The sequence below is a fragment of the Tachypleus tridentatus genome, chromosome 5, assembly GCF_004210375.1.
Source record: "Tachypleus tridentatus isolate NWPU-2018 chromosome 5, ASM421037v1, whole genome shotgun sequence".
Taxonomy (NCBI): domain Eukaryota; kingdom Metazoa; phylum Arthropoda; class Merostomata; order Xiphosura; family Limulidae; genus Tachypleus; species Tachypleus tridentatus.
In genome coordinates this window covers 10,793,038-10,819,647 of record NC_134829.1, presented here as the reverse complement: position 1 = coordinate 10,819,647, position 26,610 = coordinate 10,793,038, and the positions used below count along the sequence as shown (strand labels likewise).

The following is a 26,610-nucleotide window of genomic DNA, read 5'->3' as shown; positions in this document are numbered from 1 at the left end:
AAGTTGTAAAGGACTTTCTGTAGCGTGACTGTAATAATCACAACTCGCCAGGAACACTAACAGGTAATTACAAAAACCACCATCAGACACCTGAAGTTGGCCTTTCCAGTCCTGGTCGAGTTATTTAACATTATGGCCAGTTTCTAATTTCAAATTGAACTAGATGAACTGTAATTTTTAAAAGGGAGCCACATTATAAAGGTGTAAAGTATATATTAAAAAAATTTAATGGCATTAAAAAGATTTATGGCCTTTAAAAAACTAAAAACAATACCAAGGTGGACAGTGTCACCATCACCAATAACACTGTCTAACATTACGGAAAAACCTTGTGACCAAACATTTTTAAAATGGTGTCTTCGTTGAGAGTCACAACAATGACAAGAAAGTAAAATGTGGCTTATTGTGATCTAAGTGTTACACAAACTACACACTGGTGCATCAGTTCCAGATAAAAGAAAACAATGAGTTAAAAAACTGTGACCAGTCCGTAGTCTAGTTAGAACAACTTCCTCTTTCCGATCCTTAAGGTAGCAAGATGGCCAAAGTCCAATATAGGGTTTTATTTGGAAAAGCTTGTTTTTGCATTGTTCACTCCAAGCTGACTGCCATCTGGCACAGAGCCAAGCCTTAAGTACAGGACCATACTCCATGTATGGGACAGGTGCAGCAGTGATAGAGCCAGAGCAGATAGATTTAGCTGCAGTGTCATCAAGCTTGTTCCTGTGAATACCAACGTGGCCCAGTATCCAGAAAAACTGAATAGAAGTAGATGTTAAAGAGAAATGGGCCAGTTGGTTTTGAATATTGGTGAGAACAGGGTGTGAACCAATGTGAAGTGATTCCGGGGCCAGTAGAGAACTAAGCGAGTCAGTATAAATAGTGCAGCTTGAGTACTGCTTAGCTTCTATGTGATCCAGGGCAAGAGAAATGGCATACAGTTCAGCAGTGAACACAGAAACTGATGAGGGGATTCAGCACGCAACCACAGAACCACAACAAACCATGGCAGAGCCAACAGTCACCTGATTTTGAACCATCTGTATAAATAGGAATGGAAAGATGGTTCAAAAGATGTTCAGCAAATAGCAGACAGTATTTCCAATCAGGAATGTCTGCTTTTCTCAGATGACTTGAAGATAGGTCACAATTGGGGACTGTAAGAAGCCATGGTGAGATGGGCTCACCATTGGATACAGCATTATTGTCCAAGGACAGACCTAATTAATCCAACTGCACCTGGATACAAAGGCTAAAAGTATCAATAGCAGATCATCTGTTCTAAAAAAATATGGCCTATTGAGGAAGGAAAACACAAACCCAGGTGGGATGCTTTGGTAAGGAACAAAGTTTTGAAGCAAATAGTAAAGACAGATGGAAATGGCAGAGGTGCAAAGAAGGTTCATGAGACTATGTATAAGCTCTGAACTGTGACTGAAAAGCCCCAGAAAAACCACATTGCATAGCTGAGTCCTTGATGATGAATAAGGTCTAGCATCTTTAAGGTTGCTGGTCTGGCAGAGCCACAGACCTATGATTCATAGTCAAGTTTCAATCAAATAAAAGCACAATATATCTTTAGCACAGAATGTTCCTCCACTTCCCAAGTGATGGAAGAGAGGACACGGAGGATGTTCAGTGACCTTGTACATTTGACCCGTAGCTGCTTCATGTGTGGTATAAAGGTTAGCTCACAGTCAAAGATAAACCCCAAGAACTTTGTATCAGCGAAGTTGTGCTGCCTGTGGTCTCTGAGACTGAGTTCAGGATCAGGGTGAATGTCAAAGAATATTGATACAAGATGTTGTTGTTTGAGAAAGGCTTCTCTGATTGACATTTCAAGTCGAATCAGGTGTTCTATGGTGGAGCGCTGTCACCAAAACCCACACTTCGTGAGCAAGAGAAGGTTGTTTGATTCAAGGAACCAAACAAGATGAGCATTAACCATCCTCTCTAAGGTCTTACACAGACAACTCAAAGCAATTGGACAGTAGTTTGAAAGAATCTTGAGATCCTTCCCAGGCTTGAAGATAGGCAGGACAATAGCCTGGTGCCAGGCATCGGGAAAACATTCTCCTGCCAGATTTAGTTAAAAACAACCAGAAAGATAGCAAGAGAAGCAGGAGATAGATGGTGCAGCATCTCATAGGGTATATCATCAGGTCCAACTAAGGTACTGTCAGACCAATGAAGAACCAGTTTGAGTTCCATCAGTATAAAGGGACAATTATAGTCATAGAGACAATCAGCTCGACAGGAAAGAGGTGATTGCTCTGCCGGAGTCTTGATGGTTAAGAAGGTGGAAGAAGAAGCACAAGTGCCAGATACCCACCAAAAGCTTTCACCTAGAGTATCAGCCATGCTCTGGGTATCAGCCACTTCCTGGCCATCAAAGAGCATGATTGAGAGAAGGACAGAGTGATATTACCCAATGACCTTTCAAATCTTGTCCCATATGATTTTGGAACTTAATTGAAGATTCCTTATGGCTTTGATGTCTTACCCATTGAGCATGTACATGGGCCCACTGGAAAGCAATGCAGCTTGAGAGTGTGGGATATCTATGGAAAGTATCCCACGCTCATTTTTGAGCCTTTCATGCCATGTGGCAGGTAGGATTTCACCATGGACAAGGATATAGTGGAAAACGTGTCGACATTTTAGGAATACATTGAGCAGCTGTTTGTATAATTCAGTCAGTTACTGCTGCCTCACAGTCATCTATTGATGGCTTACAGACAATGGCAGGATCAAGTTCTGGGAGAGCATTGAAAGAGGGTCAGTTTGCCTGACCCAGCTTCCACCAGGGCACACGGGTCGGGTGGCAACGACCACAGCCAGTCTCTCTCAAGATTATAGAAAAATAATCACTGCCTCATGGATTATTGTCAAACCTTGATGAAAAATTGGAAAATAATGAAGGGGAGCAAATTGAGAGATCAATAGCAATGAAGGACTGACTAGGCACATGGAAATAAGTAGAAGAACCAGTATTGAAAAGAGAAAGGTTGTGATCAACTTTAACCATGGAAGTCAAAAGACTTTTCATTTATTTGGAGAACAATTATTTAGGAGGCACAGAGAGATCTGTCTGCATGCCCACAGTAGCTGTGGAACAAAGTACAGCAGCTTACATCCAAGACGAGGTGGTGGACAGCAATATTCGAGCCTCAGAATAGGTAATGTTATACACTGCGCCTCTTTTTCTTCCAACCATTTAGGGCAAGAACAAAAGTAGGGGTGAGAGCCATTGCAACTGATACAATGAAGGTCTGTTTCACACTCGTAGGCATCATGGACCTTGCCACTGCAATGAGCACACATCAAGGAACTACAACATGATGTCTCTGAGTGACTGAACCATTAACACTGGAAACATCGGAGGGGGTTTGGAATGAGTGAGTGGCCGTAGTCTGCAATTAAGATAACCTGCCTTGATGGTGGCAGGCAGATGTGGGGATGTATATCAGAATGAGGACATTGGTCGGCACCATAATTCCACTTTTGTAAGTGGAGATACGCCTCACTGCAGAAACTACTTGTGTGGAAAAACCAGCAAGAATCTCTGACTCTGAGATGTTCTTCAAGTCCCTCTCAACAATAAATCCTCATGATGAATTCAAAGTACCATGAGGTGTAACTGCAATATGTACATCCCCAATCGCTTTTGAATGCAAGAGTTCACTGTGTTGAGATATGGATGTTTCCACCAATATGTCACCAGATCGAAACTTCTTTACTGACTTTGGAGAGCCAGCAAGTCCCTCTAGTCCCTTCTGAATGAAAAAGGGAGACATTTGCACTAAAGGTTTGTCTGAAAGTGAGTGCAATATAAGAAAATGAGGTACAACAGGTGGTACGGATGGTGAGAATTGCTGCTCAGAATCTGCAAGACGTGGTTGTTTACCTGTAGACTGTTTTTTTACTATTTTATTAAGATTTTTTAATTGGAGTATCCATAATAAAGAAAGGGAAATTTTCGGTGCCCACTGACCCCACCCACCATGGAGCTCTACAAGGAGACGCACTACAATGCCAAACAAGGACACTGCAGCAACGCCAGGGTTTCATAAGCACTATACCCAAACACCAGCATCAAATATAATGTTCATAACACCTGTTGAGAACATCCAACACTGGTACTTGGTTGACCATAGCCCAAGTGGACCAGCTGATTGATCCCAAGCCCTCTTGTCTACAGGAATTCAAGGTGTGTTAGGGTTGGGCCCTCAACCACCAGGATCCTCTTCTCCCCTTCATGGGTTGCCATGTGCAGCAAACATGGGTGGATGTTTAGATCTCAGAGGAGATAAACTGAAAGAACAGAGCCTTCCCTGGGAGGTCCCCTCACAACATACAGGAATCCACACCAAGGAGCATAAAAAGGTGTAAAGAAAAACCCACAAAAAAAATCCTTTAAAAAAATCACAAACTCCAGGAAAAATATGGCTCAGAAAAATACCCCAAAAACTTCAATGAATATTTATCCAAAAATGTTACAAAAAACTCAAATTTTTATCCTTCCAAAAATGTCAAAATAAATTACAAACCCTATTGAAACAATCCTTCCTAGGTGTTTGATCATGAAAACTATTCTAAAAGTGAACAGTTTTTTGTAGTCAAACTCTTAACTAACATTGTATAGGTTTCTTTGTCAATACTTTGTTTAAAAATGTATTTACTATTTTATTACATTTAACACTGTACTTTCTGCTACTACAGTAGTAGCACCACTTACTCACCACTTGCAAAAAATCCAGTGCTGTAACTTTCTTCAAATCCCAAAGCAGCTTACTAACAATGATCCTCTCCATTCTGACAAGATCTGCTACTTTGATACCACAACGGCTGACTTCAATGAGGTCTTCTGCCATAACAACTACCTACAAATCATCAATATATGTCAACTTGAAACATAAGGAGCAAGGTTTATATTTTACTTCCTTCTTTGCATTCTCGTTAGGTGCTATTAGTATAACTTTTTTCTGTAGAGGAATAAACACATTGGATACCATTAATTAGAATGCTATCCTATGTAGCATATGAAGGTTTTAGCAGTCCATATATATATATATATATATATATAACTCTATGAATAATTATCACTAAGCACAGTAGTGTTTAATATGTAGGGATGGATCAAGATAAAATGTGATTGCCACAACCAATTTATTACCATAAGTTATAGCTTTATTTGAACACCTAACAATAATTATTGAAGTTTGTGAAACTCCCAATATCACCGAAATGTATCACTAAAGTGGAGAAATGGGAACTATTTAAAGATCCAAACTGTTAATCTTTTTTCTCTTCCTACAACAGCCAAAAATGAGTGAAGTTTGTTTAGAGAATTGTCAATGCTGATTGGTAACAGACAATACATTTGAAGTTTCAAATAGTTGTTAAAGGGTTATTTTGAAATAAAGGACTTAAAACTGGAATAAAATAAAACTTTGAATCAAAATGTACATTATAAAATTAAATTTTGAATGTAACAAATTGACATGCACAGAAAAGCATTTTAACCTTTTCACAATTTGTGGCTCTTTAAAAGCTTTTCTGTGCATGTCAATTTGTTATATTAAAAATTTAATTTTATAATGTACATTTTGATTCAAAGTTTTATTTTATTCCAGTTTTAAGTCCTTTATTTCAAAATAACCCTTTAACAACTACTTGAAACTTCAAATGTATTGTCAGTGACCAATCAACATTGAAAATTCTCTATTCTGGCTTTCTGTATCTTCAAGAATACAATGATAAATGACTAGAGGTGCATCTAGACAATATAGTAATTGCATAACCTTTTGATTTGACATTTTAAAGATCTCTGAATACAGTTAGAACAAGTTATACATTTTCTCAACCCCTGGCAGGTGCCATGACCACACCCAACAGATTTGTTTGAGCTTTATAGCTTACATGTAGACATTAGAGTTACATACACATGTATAGTCATTATAAAATAGATCACTTTACACTATAATCTAACAATGGTTATTTTGAAACTGGTGTGCAGTTGTCCTCACAGAAGACATGTAACTGACTGTAGTATTGTTGGCTGCTTAACTAATTATAGCACTTACAGTCATTTCTTACCTAAATATGTTAGAGACACAATTTAAATTGAACTTTGTTCTTACTACTAAAATTTAGCTAATTATGTTTTAAAATGAATAATTAAAAGATTTAAACATTTTTTAAATATACATCAAACTTTGCACCTACTCTCAAAGCTCAATATTATGTGCTGATTTAAAATTGTGTCAAAGGGTTACAAGTCTTCCAAAGAAACTGTAATATGCCTCAAGGACACTGTTGACTTCTGATGAACAATGAGTAGCAAAGGACAAGAAAGAATGTAAAATAAACATTAAAACTTAACTGTATATGAAAATACATGAAATTAAAATTTAACAAAAGAAAACTATAAAAATTATTCTAAAAAAAATTAAAGAGTATGATAGTTTTTCCTAATTTTAATTATTTCATTGCATTGTACATTGATGATAACTACAGTTAGTGATATAGTAGAGAAAATGAAAAATAAAATGTAAACATATCTTAAAAAAACATTTGATAGGAGATTCTATAGATTATGTAAATGAAATATGAAGACTAAGATGAAGAAAAGATTCCCATTTTAAGTATAAAAATACATCTTGTATTCAATTTGTTTATAGTTTGAATGCAAGTAACTGGAATATATAACTAACATTTTTAGTAAAAACAACTAACAATAAAACCATAATTATTTGTGTACAAGATAGTTATGATCTTTAACAAAATCATACCCGTTTTTGAGAGGATGCATTAATAAATTTCACAATTATAATACATATTGTTACAGAAGTGAAATTTGCAGCTCAATTCATAAAAACTGCTTGAAGCTAAGATGAAATGGTCAAAAGTTCTTGAGAACAGATTATCACTAAGCATGGTAGTGCTTAGTATGTACAGATAGGCCAAGAAAAATAAAAGGTCACTATGCTAAAGTTGAGTTATAGCCTTGTTTGAATACCTAATTGCCATTATGGCGTGTTTGACAGCTTGTATAACAGTATCATCATTCAGGTCTTCTACTACACACATTTTTTTGTAGGAAAATAAGAAAAACTACTATTTAGCAGTGAGTTCAGTTTATAAGCATATTATTTCCATGTGTCATAAATAATTTAATTTCTGGTCCCTGTATGGAAGCACTAATTGTTCTTACACAGTGACCACTGGCATCTTTTCATATATCTGCCAAAACAATTTCAGTAAAAAGTAATAATTAAATTAACATTCAAGGTATCAAAAAGATCAAGTATTTATGCAACTGAGAGATTTGTGTACAAGTTTAAAAATGCTGCTTTCTTAATTATTAAAACAATACATTCTAGAGCAGTCTACTTTTCTTCAAGTTTTCAGTGGAACAAAGCATGGCAGCTGTGTGTGTATGCATGCTATCATATTTCATGGCTTAAGATCTGCAAAATGTATCCCCTAGTAAATGACATGACACTAGCATGTGGTGGAGTAAATTGTATGTATGCTTGGGGTGAAGCATGGGTTCTGTAAACTTCCCCTTATGGCACTTCAGGGTACTTGTACTATCCTGAAGGAACCATTCAAGCTTTACTGACCCCCACTGTAATCCAAAATTAAAGAAACTGAGAAAACTGATGTTATTAAAAGTATATATTACTAATAAATTATAAAAATTGAACAAATGTTCACTTGTTATGCAACTTCAATGAAACTGTTTAAGAAAAGAAATGGACTTTTCTAGCTCATATACTTCACTATTATAGTTACTATTAAACAAAAATTCATAGTTTGTATTAGATTTTTGGTTGGTTGGTTGATAATTATAAAACTATACTAATTTTGATCATAAAAACAAAAAATTAAACCATAGTAAAATACTAATTCTGCAGAAAAGGAAAATGAAGATGTTTAAGGAAAGAAGGCAGCAATGCCTTAATTGCATAAAGCACATTTGAAAATGTAGAATATTACATAAACAATAAATCAACAAATTAATTAAACACTACACACATTTTTTGCTCTATCAAAGTCAGTATCTAACAAAGAAATTAACACCACAATAATAAACTAAAGGTGCTTCTTATGCTGAACAAGTTCCTCTTATTTTAAATCAGATAAATCTTCAATATTATGTTTTCCTGATAATGATTTGGGGTAAACACAGTCTTTGGTGGTCTTCAACAAGCAAAGGATTACAGTAGGTATACATCCATTACCAGATTATAAAATAAAGAAAGACTTTAGAGAGTAAAACATAAGCACAGGTATTTTTCAACAAAACAAGGCTTACCTCATCTTCTTCACAAATTTTCATGCCAAGAAACAAACAAGAAATGGCTATGCACTTCAGGTATTTTGACTTGACCTGCATTTTAATTTAAAAAAAGAAAAGGATAACTTTTTTTTTCAGTGTTTGTAGTGACTTCTCAAACAAAATTAAAAAAGATAAAACTTTTTATCATTTAGTTAATTTACTATTTGCAAGCATCTTTCATTTCTGCTGACAATAGTAAACAATTTAATTCATTATTTTGTAAGATATTTTTACACTGTTCTTCATTACTAATAATTTAAAGTATATGAAGACCTAAAACTATGTACTATTGTTTTAATAGTTTATTGTTGAATAGGCTTGTCTGGATTACTTAATGATAAAACATTTTATCTCTTCTATTACGAGTTCTACAGTTTTCTTTTAATATCATTCATTGATAGGTAGAGCTTGACAACTAAGTTATCTATGAACATAGAATAAACAGTTTGATGTCATGAAAATAAACAAAGTTATTATTTCAACTCACTATACTCTTTTATCATAATTAAATGACGTAGTAGTGGAAGATCTACTTGTCCATGATCTTCACTGCCCATTTAACTAACAGGTACCAATCATTACTTTATGTCAAACACCTGAGAACGTATTGCCATATTTAAGATAATGCAGACCTGACAGAGCAAATGGGACTTGCTTTTTCATAGATTTTTTACAAGATTTTCCAGCTGGTTTTAAATATAGCAAATTTCCATTGAATTATAAGCACAAGTTTATATAGTTTCACATTGTTCTTAAATAGATTTTATTGGGATTTAAGTGTGATGTTTTAGTAGATTCAGGATAACTCCTAAATTTCTTGCTCTTCTGTGAATAAATACTACCTTAATGTATAATACATTTTTTTTTTTTAACTTACTACTGTTGTGACGAAATTTGAGTACAAAGTTAACATTTTCATAAACTGAAAATTTATTTCCAATAACACTTGTTTCTGCTGACAGTGTAGCTAATTTTTTACATTGGCTTTGCCTATTTAAGCATTGGTCTAGCATGCTTCAGTATTTTATTCCCTGCTTAAATGCTCTTGGTAATATATAATTTCCAAATTTCTCTACCCTCATCAATGTGCCCATAAGTATCTCATTTAGATAATGTAATTACTTTGAGACATACACCAGCTCTCAATGGTGATGCAGAGTAGGAAAGTGTTAGCAGATACCAGTATTATTGAAAATACATTTTCAGTTTAGGAGAATGTTCATTTCCAACACATACTTACCAGTCATTGATAATATAGCTAAAATCCCACATTGAGAAAGTGGATGGGCTAGTGCAGGCATGATCCATACAGAAAGTGTCACCATAGAATAGTGGTGTACCAAGATAAAAGTGGTACCCAAGTGGGAGAATCACATTACATCCAGAACAGGTATGCTCTTTACCCCCCAGAATTGAGTTCCTATATCAAGAATGGAACAATACACAAGTAGTCATTACAGGCCAGCTCTAACCAAACAGCCAAGGTTCCACAACTTGGGGTTGGAAATAAAGGGTCTTGGCCCCTATATCCCACATAGATGGACCTCAATGTTAGAGATATATATACTTTTGATTTAGATCCCAACCTGTAGCAGTAAAGTGATGTGTTTTACACTACCAGGATCATGAAAAAAAATTAACCAACAATGAAGTGGACAAACACTCTCCTCCACTTGAAGAAATCCTAAATGCAATACCCCATGCTCAGAATGATGAGATCATGTATGCCATGCTCATCCAAAGGAATAGAATTCATCTGGTATGGAATTATGAACATTCATCCTCACTCCTTAACCAAGCAGGCAAGGAGTATTCCACTTGCCCCTGGAATTATAGAGAAGATGTGGAACCTTTGATAAACAAAGGGCCTAGAATAGGTCCACTTCAAATTTGGAATTATGAAAAGATAGTAGATTTCCTTCCAAGAACAATATACAAACCCAAAACTGATCAAAGAGAAGGACCATACACACCCTAACCAGATAGCTTCACACCAAATCTTAACTTACTGATACCCGAGAAAAAATTCCAAAGACTTGAGTAGGAGGCCACCCAACTTCACTCTCTTCTACAAGAGTGGGAAAATAAACTCCTAACACTCTGGAGGAAACACCTCTGTCTGCCACCCCAATGGAAACTTAGCGTGGTAAGGACTCCCTAGCTCCACTAACAGAATCTGTGTAGTAATGCACATTGGGAATTCCCAAGGAGCAGTGATCTAAAAACAGTGCAACAGATAAACCACGTTTCCTACATTATTATAAACAAACAAACCTTAATTTATTCAATCTGATGCCTAGCAAGGACAGGCAGAATCCCCTTTAGTTTTACTCATGACAGTCCATGAGTTCATGATAATACCACCTGGTAAGCACCTAGATGGTCTTATGAAACACCTCATTTTTAATAAGCCTGTTGCAACCAGTATTAATAATAATTAAATTGGTTACCACCAGTGTGGAATTGTATCAAGAGAAGCACACCTATCTCAGCAACACTCACCACAAAGCAGGATTCGGTGAAAGCAAGAAGTTAGGGACCCTGGATAACTATGACAAAAGTATTCACCTTCTCCTTATAATCCAGCAGGTCTTGGTAAACACAACCATGGGGTAAGGGAAAAATTCCAGAGAAAAGCTGCCCAAGCACATAAAGAACATAAGAGAAAAGCATTGAGAGAAGTATGAATATTGACCTGTAAAAGTACTTCACTGATAAATGAAATAACCAAAATCAGATGTGCTGACTGTGCTGAGATGCAACTCAGAAGATACCTCAATTGCAAAATGGATATCTGATAATGCACTTCCAATGAAAATGGGAAAATCAAGGGAAGCTGTAGGATCCCAATAAAACACTCAAAATGATCACCATAAAAGGAGGTGAAGTGGGTTACATAATACTGCCAGGCCAAAAAATTCAGATTACAATTGACTGTAAGGGTGAGAAACAGATGGAAGAGTTGCAGAGATAAATGATCCTTTCCCTAATTGGCAGAGACTTGGAAAGATTTGTTGGTTGGTTGGTTTGGTGTTTCTTGGTACAAAGCAACTAGGCTATCTGAAACAAACATCTGGTAAAAAGTTAAAGTAAAATTCATAAAAGGAAATTAAGGTAAAACAAAACAAAGTTAAAAAAACCACTTTTTACACCTAGTCTACAGAGGTAAGAGAAAAACTACAGCAATACAAGTTGTAAAGGACTTTCTAGCATAATTGTAATTACCATAACTCACCAGGAAAACTAACAGGTAAGTTCAAAAACCACTGTTAGTCACCTGAAGTTGGACTTTCTAGTCCTGGTTCTCAGTTATTTGATGTTATGATCATTTTCAGAAAGTAAAGTAATAAAAGTTTTAAAAGACATGTAGCAAAATTTTAATTATAACTTACCGGGATGACTAACGGGTTGTTCAAACAGCAGTGTTAGTCACCTAAAGTTGGCCTTTCCAGTCCTGGTTTCGAGTTATTTAACATTACGACCATTTTCTGATTTCAAATTGAACTAGATGTACATTAATTCTTAAAAGGGAATCATATTTAAAAAGGCCTAATGTATATATTAAAAAAATTTAATAGCATTAAAAAGATTAATGGCCTTTAAAAAACAAAAAACATTTCTAAGGTGGACAGTGTCACCATCGCCAATAACAGTGTTTAACTTTACGGATAAACCTTGGAACCTTGGGACAGAACATGTTTAAAATGTTGTCACTGTTGAGTCATAATGACAGCAAGACAGTAAAATGTGGCTTATTGTGACCTGGGTGTTATGCAGACAAAACATTGGTGCATCAGTCATAGACAAAAGAAAATGATGAGTTAAAATACTGTGACCAATGCAAAGTCTAGTTAGAACTTCCTATTTCTGATCCTTACAGTAGCAAAATAGCCAAAGTCCATTAGAAGTTTTCATGTGAAAAAGCTTGTTTCACGTTGTTCACTCCAAGTCAACTGCCAACTAAACACGGAGCTGAGCCTTAAATACAGGACCATTGTCCATGTATGGAACACTCACAGCACTGATAGTGCCAGAGGCATACAGTAAAGGCAGTTGCAAACAGTAGAGGTGCAGAGAAAGTTCATGAAATGCTGTGTATAAGCTCTAAACTGGTGAAGTGCACAAAGCCCCAGTGCAGAACCAAAGTTCTTGATGATGAATGGGATTCAGCATCTTTAAGGCCGAGGTACTGTCAGAACCATAAACCAGTGATCCATATTTGAGTTTTGATTGAATAATAGCACAATATATCTGTAGCATAGAATGTCAATCTGCACACCATGTGGTGGAAGAGAGGACACAGAGGATGTTCAGTGCTCTTGTACATTTGACTTGTGTGTGTCGAGTGGCAAAAACAGGGTAGGATCATGCTGATCAACCAACAGTGCCACCCCTCCATGGACTCGTCCTTCACACAGCCTGTCATTTCTGTACAAAAAAAACTGCTGAAGGGTGACTGTATTGACAGGATTCAGAAATGTTTCCTGTAAGGAAAGACATACGGGATGGTAGGAAGCAATCAGCGTTTTGATGTCATCCAGATTAGAACGTAAACCTCAACAGTTCCATTGTATCAAGGTGGCCATACTTATTTATGTGTAAGCAAATTGGGTGGAGAACCCTTCTGTTTAAGACCACTTCTTTTCTTTTTTACTGTCTTTATTTGAGGGAGGTCTATCGACTTCCATGGATCCTGCCCTGAGTTGACTGGGCAGGTTTTTGCTGTTGGAAGAGAATTCTAGCGACCAAAGACGTGAATGAATGATCATTTTGCATCTTGGGGTAGAAGAAGATGTACCTGAGGAAATGCCTGTACCCAAAACCAAAACAAGTGGATCTTGGGATTTGCTGGAATGTATACTAGGGACAGAGATGGGTGTTGAAGTTGATTCATCAACTTTAACCATGGAGGTCAAACGATTTTTCATTTGGTTTGAGAACTATTCGTTTGAAGGCACAGAGAGATCTGTCTGCACTCCCACTGTAGTAATGGAACAAAGTGCAGCAGCATACGTCTGAGATGAAGAGTGGTGAACAGCAACTTTCAAGCCTCAGGGTAAGTAACGTTATGAATCATTTTCAAACTCTGCACCTCTTTTCCTTCCAACCATTTAGGGCAAGAACAAAAGTAGGACAGGTGAGAGCCATTGCAACTGATGCTATGAGGGTCTGTTTCACACTCATAGGCATCATGGTTCTTGCCACCACAACAAGCACATGTCAAGGAACCATGATATGACGTCTTTGAGTGACCAAACCGCTGACACTGGAAACATCAGAGGGGGTTTGGAATGTATGGCTGTAATCTGCAATTAAGATAACCTACCTTGATGGTGACAGGCATACGTGGCGATGTAAATGTGAGAGCAAGGACATTGGTCAGCATCATAGTTTCATCTTTGTGAGTGGAGATACACCTCACTGCAGAAACAACTTGAGTGGAGAAACCAGTGAGAAACTCTGACTCAGGGAAGTTCTTCAAATCACTCTCAAAAATAACTCCTCATGATAAATTCAAAGTTGTTTGGTTAATTTAGAGCTTTATGGCACAAAGCAACTGGACTATCTGCCCCAAACATCTGGTAAAAAATTAAGACTAAATTTAGTAAAATTCATTAAAGGAAACAAAAAAAACAATGAGATACTCACTCCAAGTTGACTGCCAGCTGGCACGGAGCCGAGCCTTGAATACAGGACCACAGTCCATATATGGAACAGGTACAGCGGTGATAGTACCAGATCAGATAGACTTAGCTGTGGCGTCAGCAAGCTCATTCCTGCAAATACCAACATGGCCAAGTATCCAGAAAAACTGGATAGAAGTAGGTGTTAAAGACAAATGGGCCAGTCTGTTTTGAATATTGGCAAGAATAGGATGTGAACAAACATGAAATAATTACAGAACCAGTAGAGAACTAAGTGAGTCAGTATAAATAGTGCAGTTTGAGTATGTGATACAGGGCAAGAAAAATGGTGAACAGTTCAGCAGTGAACACAGAAGCTGTAGAAAGGATTCTGTGCGCAACCACCGAACCGCAACAAACCATGGCAGAGCCCACACAGTCACCTAATTTTAAACCATCTGTATAAATAGGAATGAAAGGATGGTTTGAAAGATGTTCAGCAAATAACAGACAGTATTTCCAATTGAAAGTGTCTGCTTTTCTCAGATGACTTAAAGGTAAGTCACATTTGCAGACTGTAATAAGCCATGGTGGACTGGGCTGATCAGAGGATACAGCAATGTTATCCAAGGACAGACCCAATTCATTCAACTGCACCTGGATACAAAGGCCAAAAGGAGCAATGGCAGATAGTCTGTTCTGAAAAAGTATGGCCCACCGAGGAAGGAAAACACAACTCCAGGTGGGATGCTTTGGTAAGAAACGAAGTTTTGAAGCATATAGTATAGACAGTTGCAAACAGCAGAGGTGCAAAGAAGGTTCATGAGGCTATGTATAAGCTCTGAACTGGGAAAGTGCAGAAAGCCTCAGTGCAGAGATGAAGTCCTTGATGATGAATAAGGTCTATCACCTTTAAGGCCGATGGTCTGGCAGAGCCATAGACCAGTAATATATATAGTTGAGTTTCGATTGAATAACAGCACAATATATTTTTAGCATAGAACGTGGATCCGCTCCCCAAGTGGTGAAAGAGAGGACACGAAGGACGTTCAGTACTCTTGTACATTTGAACCATAGCTGCTTACGATCAAAGATAAGCCCCAAGAACTTAGTCTCAGAGACTACATGCAGCATGACTTCACCAATAAGGAGTTCAGGATCAGGATGAATACCCCATTGGCAGCAAAAGTTCATGAGAACAGTTTTAGAGAGAGAGAGAATGTAAAACTGTTTGCTGTGGTCCACTTCAGTAAACAATTGAGGGCAGTTTGTAGCTGCTGCTCAATATACCTCACATTTGAGGACTGACATGAGTTGGTTGGTTGATTTAGTATTTTAATGGCACAAAGCAGCTAGGCTGTCTGCACCAAACATCTGGTAAAAAGGTAAAAGTATAGTAAATGTAGTAAAATTCATAAAAAAAAATGAAGGTAAAATAAAACAGCATTTCAAAACATAAATATCATAAAACCAATGTTGACATCTAGTATACAATGTTGAGAGAGAAACTACAGTAAGATAAGTCATAAAGGACTTTCTGTAGCATAATGGTAATTATCATAACCTGCCAGGAAGACTAACAGGTAAGTACAAGAACCACCACAAGTCACCTGAAGTTGGCCTTTCTAGTCCTGGTTCCAAGTTATGTGTCATTATGGCCATTGTCAAAAAGTAAAGTAATAAAAGTTTCAAAAGACTTGTAGCAAAATTTTAATAATAACTTACCAGGATGACTAACAGGTGGTTCAAACAGCAGTGTCAGTCACATGAAGTTGGCCTTTCCAGTCCTGGTATCGAGTTATTTAATGTTATGGCCATTTTCTAATTTCAAATTGAACTAGAGAGATTGTGACTCTTAAAAGGGAACCACAATAAAAAGGGTTTAATGAAGAAATATAAAACACTTAAATGACATTAAAAAGGTTAATGGCTGTTAAAAAACTAAAAACTTTATCAAGGTGAACAGTAACACCATCACCAATAACACTGTCTAACGTTATGGAAAAGCCTTGGAACTGAATATTTTAAAAATGGTGCCATCGTTGAGAGTCGTAACGAAGGAAAGAAAGTAAAATGTGGCTTATTGTGATCTGTGTTACACAGACTACACACTGGTGCATCAGATCCAGATAAAAGAAAACAACAAGTTAAAAAACTTTGACTAATGCATAGTCTAGTTAAAACAACTTCCTCTTTCCAATGCTTATGGAAGCAAGACATCCAAAGTCCAATATAGAGTTTTATTTGAAAAAGCTTGTTTTCGCGTTGCTCACTCCAAGTTGACTGCCAGATAGCATGCAGCCGAGCCTTGAATACAGGACCATAGTCCATGTTTGGAACAGGCACAGCAGTAATAGTACCAGAGCAGATAGATTTAGGTGCCACGTCTGCAAGCTCGCTCCCACGAATACCAACGTGGCCAGGTATCCAGAAAAACTGGATAGAATTAGATGTTAAAGAGAAAGGGGCCAGTCGGTTTGAATATCAACAAGAACAGGGTGTGAACCAATGTGAAGTGATTCCAGGACCAGTAGAGAACTAAGCAAGTCAGTATAAATATTGCAAATGGAGTATTGCTTAGCTTCTATATGATCCAGGGCAAAGGAAATGGCATACAGTTCAGCAGTGAACACAGAAGCTGTAGAGGGGATTCTGCACACAATCACCAAACTGCAACAAACCATGGCAGAGCCCACATAGTCACCTGATTTGGAACCATCCGTATAAATAGGAATGGAAAGATTGTTTGATAGATGTTCAGTAAATAAAAGATGGTACTTCCAATCTGGAATATCTGCTTTTCTCAGATGACTTAAAGAAAGGTCATGGTGGGATGGGCTGACCAGTGGATACTGCAATGTTATCCAAGGACAGGCCCAATTCATCCAACTGAGCCTGAATACGAAAGCCAAAAGGAGCAATGGCATACCATCTGGTCTGAAAAAGGTGGCCCATCGAGGAAGGAAAACACAACCCCAGGTGGGATGCTTTGGTAAGGAATGAAGTTTCGAAGCATATAGTAAAGACAGTTGCAAACAGCAAAGATGCAAGGAAGGTTCATGAGATTCTACGTATAAGCTCTAAACTGGGGAAGTGCAGAAAGCTCCAGTGCAAAGCCAAAGTCTGCGATGATGAATGGTGTCCAGCATCTTTAAGGTCAAGGGTCTGGCAGAGCCATAGACCAATGATCCATATTCAAGTTTTGATTGAATAAGAGTATGATATATCTTTAGCATAGAACATTGATCCACTCCCTATGTGGTGGTGGAGAGGACATGGAAGATGTTCAGTGCTCTTGTACATTTGACCTGTAGCTGCTTAATGTGTGGTATAAAGGTCAGTTTACAATCAAAGATAAGTCCCAAGAACTTGGTCTCTGGGCCCACACGCAGCGCAACTTCACTGATACGGAGATCAGGATCAGGGTGAATACCCCGTTAATCGCAAAAGTGCATGCAAACGGTTTTAGAGAAAGAAATTAAAGCCATTTGCCGTGGTCCACTTCAGTACACAATTGAGGGCAGTTTGTAGCTGATGCCCAATATATCTCATATTTGATGACTGACATGAGATGTGAAAGTCGTTGACATACAGCCCGTTTGCAACAATGAGGAGGAGTTGTTCAGCGATGGCATTAATCTTGATACTGAAAAGTGTGACACTCAAAACATCCCTGAGGGACTCCAAGTTCCTGTAGAAAAGAACAGGAAAGTGTTGAACCCACCCAAACTTGGAATTTCCTGTTCATTAAAACCTTTTTAATAAAAATGGGTAAATGGCCATGTAAACCCATATGAATGGAGGTCACGAAAAAAGCCATACCTCCATGTTGTGTCATAAGCCTTCTCGATGTCAAAGAATATTGATACAAGATGTCATTTGAGAAAGGCTTCTCTGACAAATCCATTTTTGCGAGTGAAGATACGCCTCACTGCAGAAACTCCTTGGGTGGAGAAACCAAAGAGAATCTCTGACTCTGGGATGTTCTTCAAACCCTTCTTAACAATAACTCCTTGTGATAAATTTAAAGTAGCATGAGGTGTAACCTCTATAGGTATATCCCCAATTGCCTTTGAATGCAACAGGAGTTCACTATGTTGAGATGTGGATGTTTCCACCAATTTATCACCAGATCAAAGCTTCTTTACTGACTTTGGAGAGCCAAGAAGTCCCTCTAGTCCCTTCTAAATGAAAAAGGGAGACATATACCCTAAAGGTTTATCTGAAAGTGAGTGCAATATAAGAAAATGAGGTACAACAGCTGGTAAGGATTGCCTCTCAGAATCTTCAAGACATGGCTGTTTACCTATGGAATGTTTTTTCACTATTTTATCAAGATTTTTAATTGGAGTATCCATAATAAAGAAAGGGAAATTTCGGTGCTCACTGACCCCACCCACCATGGAACCCTATGAAGGGACGCAATACAATGTCAAACAAGGACACTGCAGCAACGCCAGGGTTTCATGAGCACAGCAATCACTGAGTGGATGTTTAGTTCCCAGAGGAGGTAAACTGAAAGAATAGAAACTTCCCTGAGAGGTCCCCTCACCACGTACAGGAATCCACACCTAGGGTACTTAGAAAGGATATAGGATGATCTCAAGAGAGAGAGAGAGAGAAAGTATTACAAACATACCAACAATTAGTTTATAACATCATGTCACTAGCTAAAAATCGAGGAGGAGGAGAAACTAAATTCTTCCCTCTCCTACAACAAAGGAAAAGACCTTCAATCTCACAATTCCAAATGATTAATTCAAGGAGCTGAATCCAAATAGAACCCATGAGAAGCTGATGTAGTAAAGAAGTGTTAGAATATAGAAACCAAATTCTTCTAATGATCAATAAAAAACTTCAGAATATCTAGGCCAAATGAATGTCTCCATCTCTCACTGGGTAAAAACATGGACATCTCCAACCAAAAGTATATCCCCCTACCATAGAGATGCTAGATAATAAAGGAGTACAGGAGGTTGAATTAATTGCCTTGCTCACAACAGTAATGTGGGAATTCATTACTGCAAATATCACACTTAATTTTATTTTTTTTCCTCCTCTTTAATTTTACTGAAATCCACATTTGCAAGTTAAATGAATGACAATGTACAAGTGGGATATAAAAGACAGGAACAAGCAAGACAAATGCTTAGACAGGCAAAGCTAGTGTTGAAGAATCGCTATACCGTCAGCAGACAGTAAACATCTTTTGAAACTTAGATTTTGCAGGGTTAAAAAGAGGGTTAACTTCATTGATTTAAACTAATTTTTTAAATTGTTTGGGACACACTATTAACGATTCTCATTTATATGCTAACCTAAGATACAGTGGGAATGACATATATAAGCAGAAGTAATTTTGTCCAATTAAAAAAATATAATGTTACACTATCACTCACCCTTTTATAATATATAGTGTTATTTAATTATGTTATAGGGTATTAATGTTGTGCAGTAAGTTGTAGAGATTTTCATTAAACAAATTGTACTGTGTGTGAAATCTTTGTCAGTCTCATTCTTTGTTGCTCAACAGTCACACCTGTTGGGAAACACCTTAACAAATAAGGTCTGCAATCTTCTAACATTCATTGGCTCCAACTTTTTTGCTTTAAAATTTTGAGATACCACATTGTTCTTGTAACCTGTCTTTCCTTATGTATCTCCCATTTTGACCCTCCTTAAATTCTCAGTAACATTTTTCCTTATCTTTTCATTTTCTCTTTTTTTTTGATAATCTTGTAATATTTCACAACTGTCACCTTAATTTTACTTAATTTCTTCATGGTCTTTTATCCAGTGTTTCGTTCATCATTTCCATTAAATTTTCAATCTCATTTTCAGACACATTTTTATGGTTTCTAATGTTAGATTTTTTTTAATTATTCAGTAAAAACAAATAATGTTACATCTAAATTCCATTAGCATAAACTTGACCAATAGTCTTAACATCATAAACATTACATCTCACAGAAATTGCAATTGTTAATTTTGTTTACTTTATAATCAAATCACAAACTCAATATTCACAGAAATGTACCAACACAATATCAACAGACAAACTGATTAATTCACATATTGGTTACCCAACATACTGACTAACAGATTTAATATCTCATTCTAGCTTAATTCATAATTTACTTTTTGTACATGGCTTGAAGTTTTTCATAAGTTTTGGAGAAAGTCTGAGACATTATGGATGAAAGAATGCATATTTAAGATCTGTAGTTAAGAGTTATTTTCCTAATAGGGCATTTGTCTGAGGGAATGAATTGTCATTGGCATTAGCCCTGCACTTTACAAGTTAAAAACAGAAAGAAATGATTTGGTGAAAAATAACAGGGTAAGTTTAAATTGCAATTTTCTCTAGAATGGGTGTGCAAGGACCAAACAATTCCTCACTGCCCATTTGTGTTTTAAATATTGTAATGAAAACAGACCTTTTTCTATTTTGTTCAACATTCCTAGCAGTAATAAATATTAAATTTGAACTTGTTGGCTTTGAATAATAATAAAAAATTGTGACTGTAATTTTAATATTATTATCTAGTTCAAAAAAGGCTTGGAAAAATTATTGGTATCATCAAGAAACTAAAAAGATCAAAAATAATCAGAAACTAAAAAATATTTTCTCTCAAGCAGTACTCATCATGCAAGTTTTATGTGATTATTAAATATTATTTACCTATGAAACAATGTGAATTAAGCTACTTTGTTCAATAGACATCTTTTGTTTAACCACAAATACTATTAGCCTAAATATCACATATCTTGAGTAGATTTCCATAACAGTAATTATCACATTTTTTTACATTACCAAAAGTTTCACCAATAAACAATACACAAAAAAAATAAACACTAACCTTTACTAGTCCAAAAAAGGTATCTAGTATTGCTATACTTAAAAAAAAGGTTTCTGGTGTAAGTTGTAGTTGATAGTTCAGTTCTGCAAGCCATTGAACAATCTGGTCTCTTTCTTCTGCAGTTATGTCTTCACTCTGTAAATGAAAAAACAACAAAACAGAAACTTAATCCGAGTGTTCTCAGAAGAGTAACAAGTTTAATATCACATCTACAATCAGCTAAGAGTCCCATATATTACTTTATATTTAATGTAAATATGAAAATAGAAAAAGCTACCTCAGATAAAGTTATTTTTAAGCTTGTTGATGAATTAATTCATTCTGCAAATTGCCAAATCAATTTAATGTTACTTATGTATTATTATCACCACACCCTTACGCCAGAAACAAAATACTAAATTAGCGTTAGAACAGTGGTTCTTAACCTGGGTTCAATCAAACCCCAGAGGTTCAGTGAGTCAGTCTCAGGGGTTCGGCGGAGGTCAAGACACACACACAGTGTTTGTGTCCCTTCTGTTCACCCCAATCGTATGATTCGTGACGTCATGCTCCACTGCAGGGAACTTCGTGCGCTTAGCAGTCAACTTGTGACTGTAGTAATCGTGCGTCATTTGTGATTTTTTTCCTAAATTTTCAATCCCTTCATACTAATTATGTTGAGCAAAAACAGAAAGTGGTCAGTACAATATGGATTAAAGTGTATAACGGAACATGATGGGAGTCAGCCTCCTCAATGCATGATTTGCAATGCCAAGTTGAGCAATTCTAGTCCAGCAAAACTCAGTGAACACTCCCGAAAGCTGCATGGAGATGGGAAATACAAGAATACAACACTTGCTAAATTCAAGGTAAAGAGAGCTAGGTTCAATGAAAAGGCTACTTTGCCTGTTCTCGGCTATGTAATCATTGACAAACCGATCCTCACAGCATCGTACGAAATTGCATACTTGAGCGCAAAGCAGGGCAAACTACACACCATTGGTGAAGCACTCGTAAAACCAGCTGCATTGAAGATGGCGAATATCATGCTGGGAAAAACTGCTGAAAATAAGTTATCCCAAATTCCTCTTTCAAATGGCACCATCAGCAGCAGAATAGATGACATAAGCGATGTCATCTTGAGCTCAAGTAGTTGCAGATCTGATTTCAAGCCCAGCAAAATTCAGCCTTCAACTTGACGAGACCACAAATGTTTCCAATCTAAGCTAGCTTGTTATATTCATGCACTATGTGAAAAATGACGAGATAAAAGAAGATTTTTTATTTTGTAAGCCTCTTACAACAACTAAAGCAGCCAACGTGAAGAAACTTGTGGATGACTTCTTCAGAGACAACGATCTTTCATGGGATATGATTTCTGCAGTTTGTTCGGACAGAGTTCCAGTTGTGCTGGGATGAAACTCTTGTTTTGGTGTGCTAGTGAAAGCCAATGCACCACACATCATTGTAACGCACTGTGTTCTGCACAGGCATGCATTGGCAACTAAAACCTTGCCTTCAAAACTGACAGAAGTATTAAAAATTGCAGTGGAATGTGTGAACTTTGTGCAGAATAGTGCCCTGAAGTACCGCATCTTCAAAGAGCTGTGTAATGAAATGGGCTCTGAATTCAAGGTACTTCGGTACCATTCTAGCGTTCGGTGGTTATCCAGGGGAAAGATGCTGAATCGTGTTTTTGCCATGCGTGTGGAATTAGCCCTATTTTTGCGAGAGCACCAACACTGTCATGCAGATTGCTTCGAAAAATGGATTTCATTCTCATTTTGGCATACATGGCCAATATCTTCAATGCTCTCAATCATCTCAATTAACAGATGCAGGGCGGTGGGGTCAACATCATTGAAGCAGAAAAAAACCTGAAGGCTTTTCGAAAAACATCCGTTATGGAAAGGACGAACACAGAATGATAACTTCGCAAACTTTCCCCTGCTGGACGACTGTGTAAGTAAGATCGAAGATGTGTCTAAAATCGAAGACATTTCTGTACCCAGGAACTGAAACAATCAATTGTCATGCACTTAGTTGAGCTCGCAAAGTCTCTCAATGGATACTTCCCCACCAGAGAGTCATATCTGGCATGGGTGAGACAGTTGTTCATGTTTAGACTTACGACAGCAGATGTCAGTGATGAATAACTCCATGAAATCATTGAACTTCAGCAGAGCCAGGTGTAAGAGCAACTTTTCAGAACAACAATGGTCTCAACGTTTTGGTGTCACCATATCGTAGTGTACCCTCTTATTGCTAAGAAAAAAAAGCAAAAAAGGAAGAAAAGGAATAGACTTTGTTGTGAAAATGATATGAGAGTGGCACTTGCCAAGGTGAAGCCGAGCACTTCTGAATTTGTCTCTGAAAGGCAACACCAAAAGTTACATTGATTTGCAGTAAATATTCATTGAGTTATGTTTTTGTGTGGAATTAATGTTTTGTTGGTTTTGTTCTTTGAACACAGTGATATTGTGTGCAACTGATGCATGGTTCACTTTGTGCACTAATAAAATATCTACTTATGTTTTGAATTTGAAAAAATCATTTTATTTTTCCAATTACGAAGGGTTCAGTGAATGCAAATACGAAACTTCTGGGGTTCAGTACCTCCAACAAAGTTAAGAACCACTGTGTTAGAAGAAAAGAATTCCAAGCCTTGCGCATGCCTACCCCACTCCATATCACCGCTTCCTCTTCGTATGTATCATGTTGCTCACTGCATATCTATGGCTATCAAGTTTAGTTTTGTATCCAGACTATATGATTTTCCCAAAATAAACGACATGAGGAAATATACAAGTAAATACTGCATGTTTTCAGGAGGCAATTAAAACATTTACTCTATTATGTTTGAAAACGTATCACAAGTCTAAACGGCAAATCAAGCACTATAAGGCCGTACAATAAACCCAAATAGTACGCATGTCTCTCCGTGACAATACTGACTAAATTTCTGAAAAGTTGGTATGATGGAACGTGACAGCCACTTCATAAAATTCACAATTAAACGAACATGAATCAAACGTCACTTTATCCCACATCTTACTTACAAATGTTCTATATGCACCAAGTTTACATAATGATGCTTTTATCTATACCCAGTATAACTATTATACACGAGTCTACTAGGAAATTAAGACAAAATTCTAATTTCCGTATTGTTTCGTTTTCATTGTTTGAAGGAGATGTCAGCATGTCAAAATCCCAACTTTTAACGAGATTTTTAATGAAAGATGTTTGGTAAACAGTCTTAATTACTCTGGATCAGAAACCATTTTCTCGTAGTTGTAAAGAAAAAAAATTTAATAACGGTAATTAAGATTACAAACTTATTTTTAACAAACAATGTGAAAAATACTTAAATAACAAAGATATAATAACTAAGTCATATGGATTACACGAGGATTCGCAGTTTCCTACTAGCACACAATCGCACGTTATACCCGATACGCACTTGCAGAATTGATATTTTACGATAAGACACTGGATTTATTTTGATTGAAGTCAAGAAAATACTACGCATAATCAAAGAGCTTGGAGTTTTATGCTGCTACTTCTTTTACTCATATAAGACCAGTTTACCTTGGCCGAGAGTATAATTTACTTGTAATAATACTTTTTACAAATTCCAAGCCCCCTATCCTTGGGTTCATGCCATCCAACACCACAAGCAGTTTTATTTATAATGATTTATTAGTGCAGTGTGTCAAAAATGCTGTATGAGAAAAAAAAAATATCAGCTGAACCTAATGCTGAATAATCAAAATGTAGATATATACAAATATTTTATGGATACGATTGAAAAAATATATTTCGGAGTAAATAACAAGAAAATAACTTATTTACAAAGCTTAAAGAAATGAATTACTGATTATTGTCCTTGCTGCAAAGATTTTTCTTGAATGTATTATTTTAAATGACCACAGTTATTTACAAACTACAATTTATGTTATAATCAATAATATTCATCATAAAACAATTGTATTATATTTACTAGGTGTTTTTTTATACATTACATTCTTTATTGTCGATGACAAATGTAATTTATTAAAATCGCGCTTCGCCAACAAAAGGCATTCACTCCATAACAATTCCAATTTACACGATTTACTTCCGAAATATGTCATGTGTGAACACGGACTAAAAGTTTATACTTTAAGATTAAGTTGCTAAACTTTCCTTAATTTCTAGACCATGTATTATCATCATTATTTTTAATATTTGTTTGAGACAATGTTGTTTTTCCCGTACTAATTCCTGGATATGTCTATTGTCGAAGCTGTGAATTTGTCTATATAAAAGCTGGCGAGCCAAGTAAAATTAACTGAGCCATAAACTTTTCGCTAGCTCAGATTTCTTACTCACTTTTCACCGACTATCTTATTTTGTATACACTATTAAATATACTTCAAGACTCGTGCTGCTAACACACAGGTAAAAAGTAACCTACGAAGTTTCGCAACACAATTATCGTCCTTTATACATCTGCCAATACATTCATTAACGTACATGCTTTTTTGTTTGTTTGTTTGTTTGTTTGAAATCAAGCACAAAGCTACACAATGGGCTATCTCTGCTTTACCCACCACGCTGTTTTAGCGGTGCGAGTCCGCAGACATGCCGCTGTGCAGTTGGAGAGGGGTCATACATACTTTTAAAACAGTTTAACTGTTGTATATCTTTACTCTATACCAATATTGTTATTTTAAAAAATATCTTAACACATTAACCTATACTACAATAATAAACTCGGACAAAATAACGTAAATGATTGAATTTATCTTATATAATGATAAAAACTGGAAAATGTCCGTTAAATTAGTCAAAATGGAAATGTATATATTTTAGTAATATAACTTTAATTCACTACGAGTGTTTTTTAACATGGCCTCGACGAGAAAACATGACAACCACTTTTCTACAAAGCATCATACCTTATCACAGCCTTTAAGCCCATGACAGTCACATTTACGTAAAAACAAAGTGCAAAAACAGAACCATTCAGTTCCGAAACGGGTGCTTTTACGGCAAGATCATCACTTGATTAGTTGTTTGGCGCAAAGCAAGTTGGAAAACGATACTTAAATGTTGCGCAGACTGGGTGTTCCCAAAAACTAAACAGCATTTTTGGTTGAAGTAATACTATATATTCATTCGCTGTTTTTCTACGGTGTGCTTAAGCTATATATAAACCTGTTTTATCTGCTACATTTTTTAAAATATGAGCAGATTTTCCTAAGACTTACAACATTCATATATTTTTCAAGCTGTACATCTTGTTACAGATGTAGACTAATTTGAAAATTCCTTACGTTAGCTGATTTTTATTTATTTCTATACGTGGAATGAAGTAGCAAATTTAAATATTAAGTAAATATAACTGGTTAACAACCCCTTTTCACACTGCCCTCTAGTATTAAATGGCTCAGCTTCATGTTAAAGTCGTTACTCCCTGCCCAGGTCACATACAAATGTTTAGAGGGCACCCATGATTTACACCAACACAAGGTACGTGTGCGATACAGTTCCGTATGTCAGTTCACGTGCATAAGCGAATTCAGATACAAGATTATGGGTCATACCTGACACTGACAAGTTGAAATTAAAGCACGACAAAAACGTAACAAGGTAGAATCGTGCGATTGTCAATAAGTCAATAATAAATCACTTTATTTTTATATCAGTACAAATAAGTACTTTAGACTGATAAAATAGAACAAGATTTGTTGTTATTAAGCACAGAGCGTTTCTAGTGGTACAAATCCGTACACATTCCGCTGTGCCAGAGAAA

The 26,610-nt window shown here is 36.4% G+C and overlaps 1 protein-coding gene across 4 annotated transcripts in view; it reads right to left on the bottom strand.

The window, feature by feature from the left end:
- Nucleotides 1–26,610, bottom strand: part of LOC143250497 (cyclin-I-like) — a 62,688-nt gene that overhangs the window by 16,367 nt on the left and 19,711 nt on the right. For all 4 annotated transcript variants that reach the window (XM_076501122.1, XM_076501121.1, XM_076501124.1 and 1 more), the window contains 3 exons: nucleotides 20,832–20,966; nucleotides 8,324–8,398; nucleotides 4,743–4,883 (listed from right to left, as the gene is read on the bottom strand). In XM_076501122.1, the coding sequence (XP_076357237.1) occupies nucleotides 4,743–4,883; nucleotides 8,324–8,398; nucleotides 20,832–20,966 (351 nt within the window). The remainder of the gene's footprint in view (nucleotides 1–4,742; nucleotides 4,884–8,323; nucleotides 8,399–20,831; nucleotides 20,967–26,610) is intronic.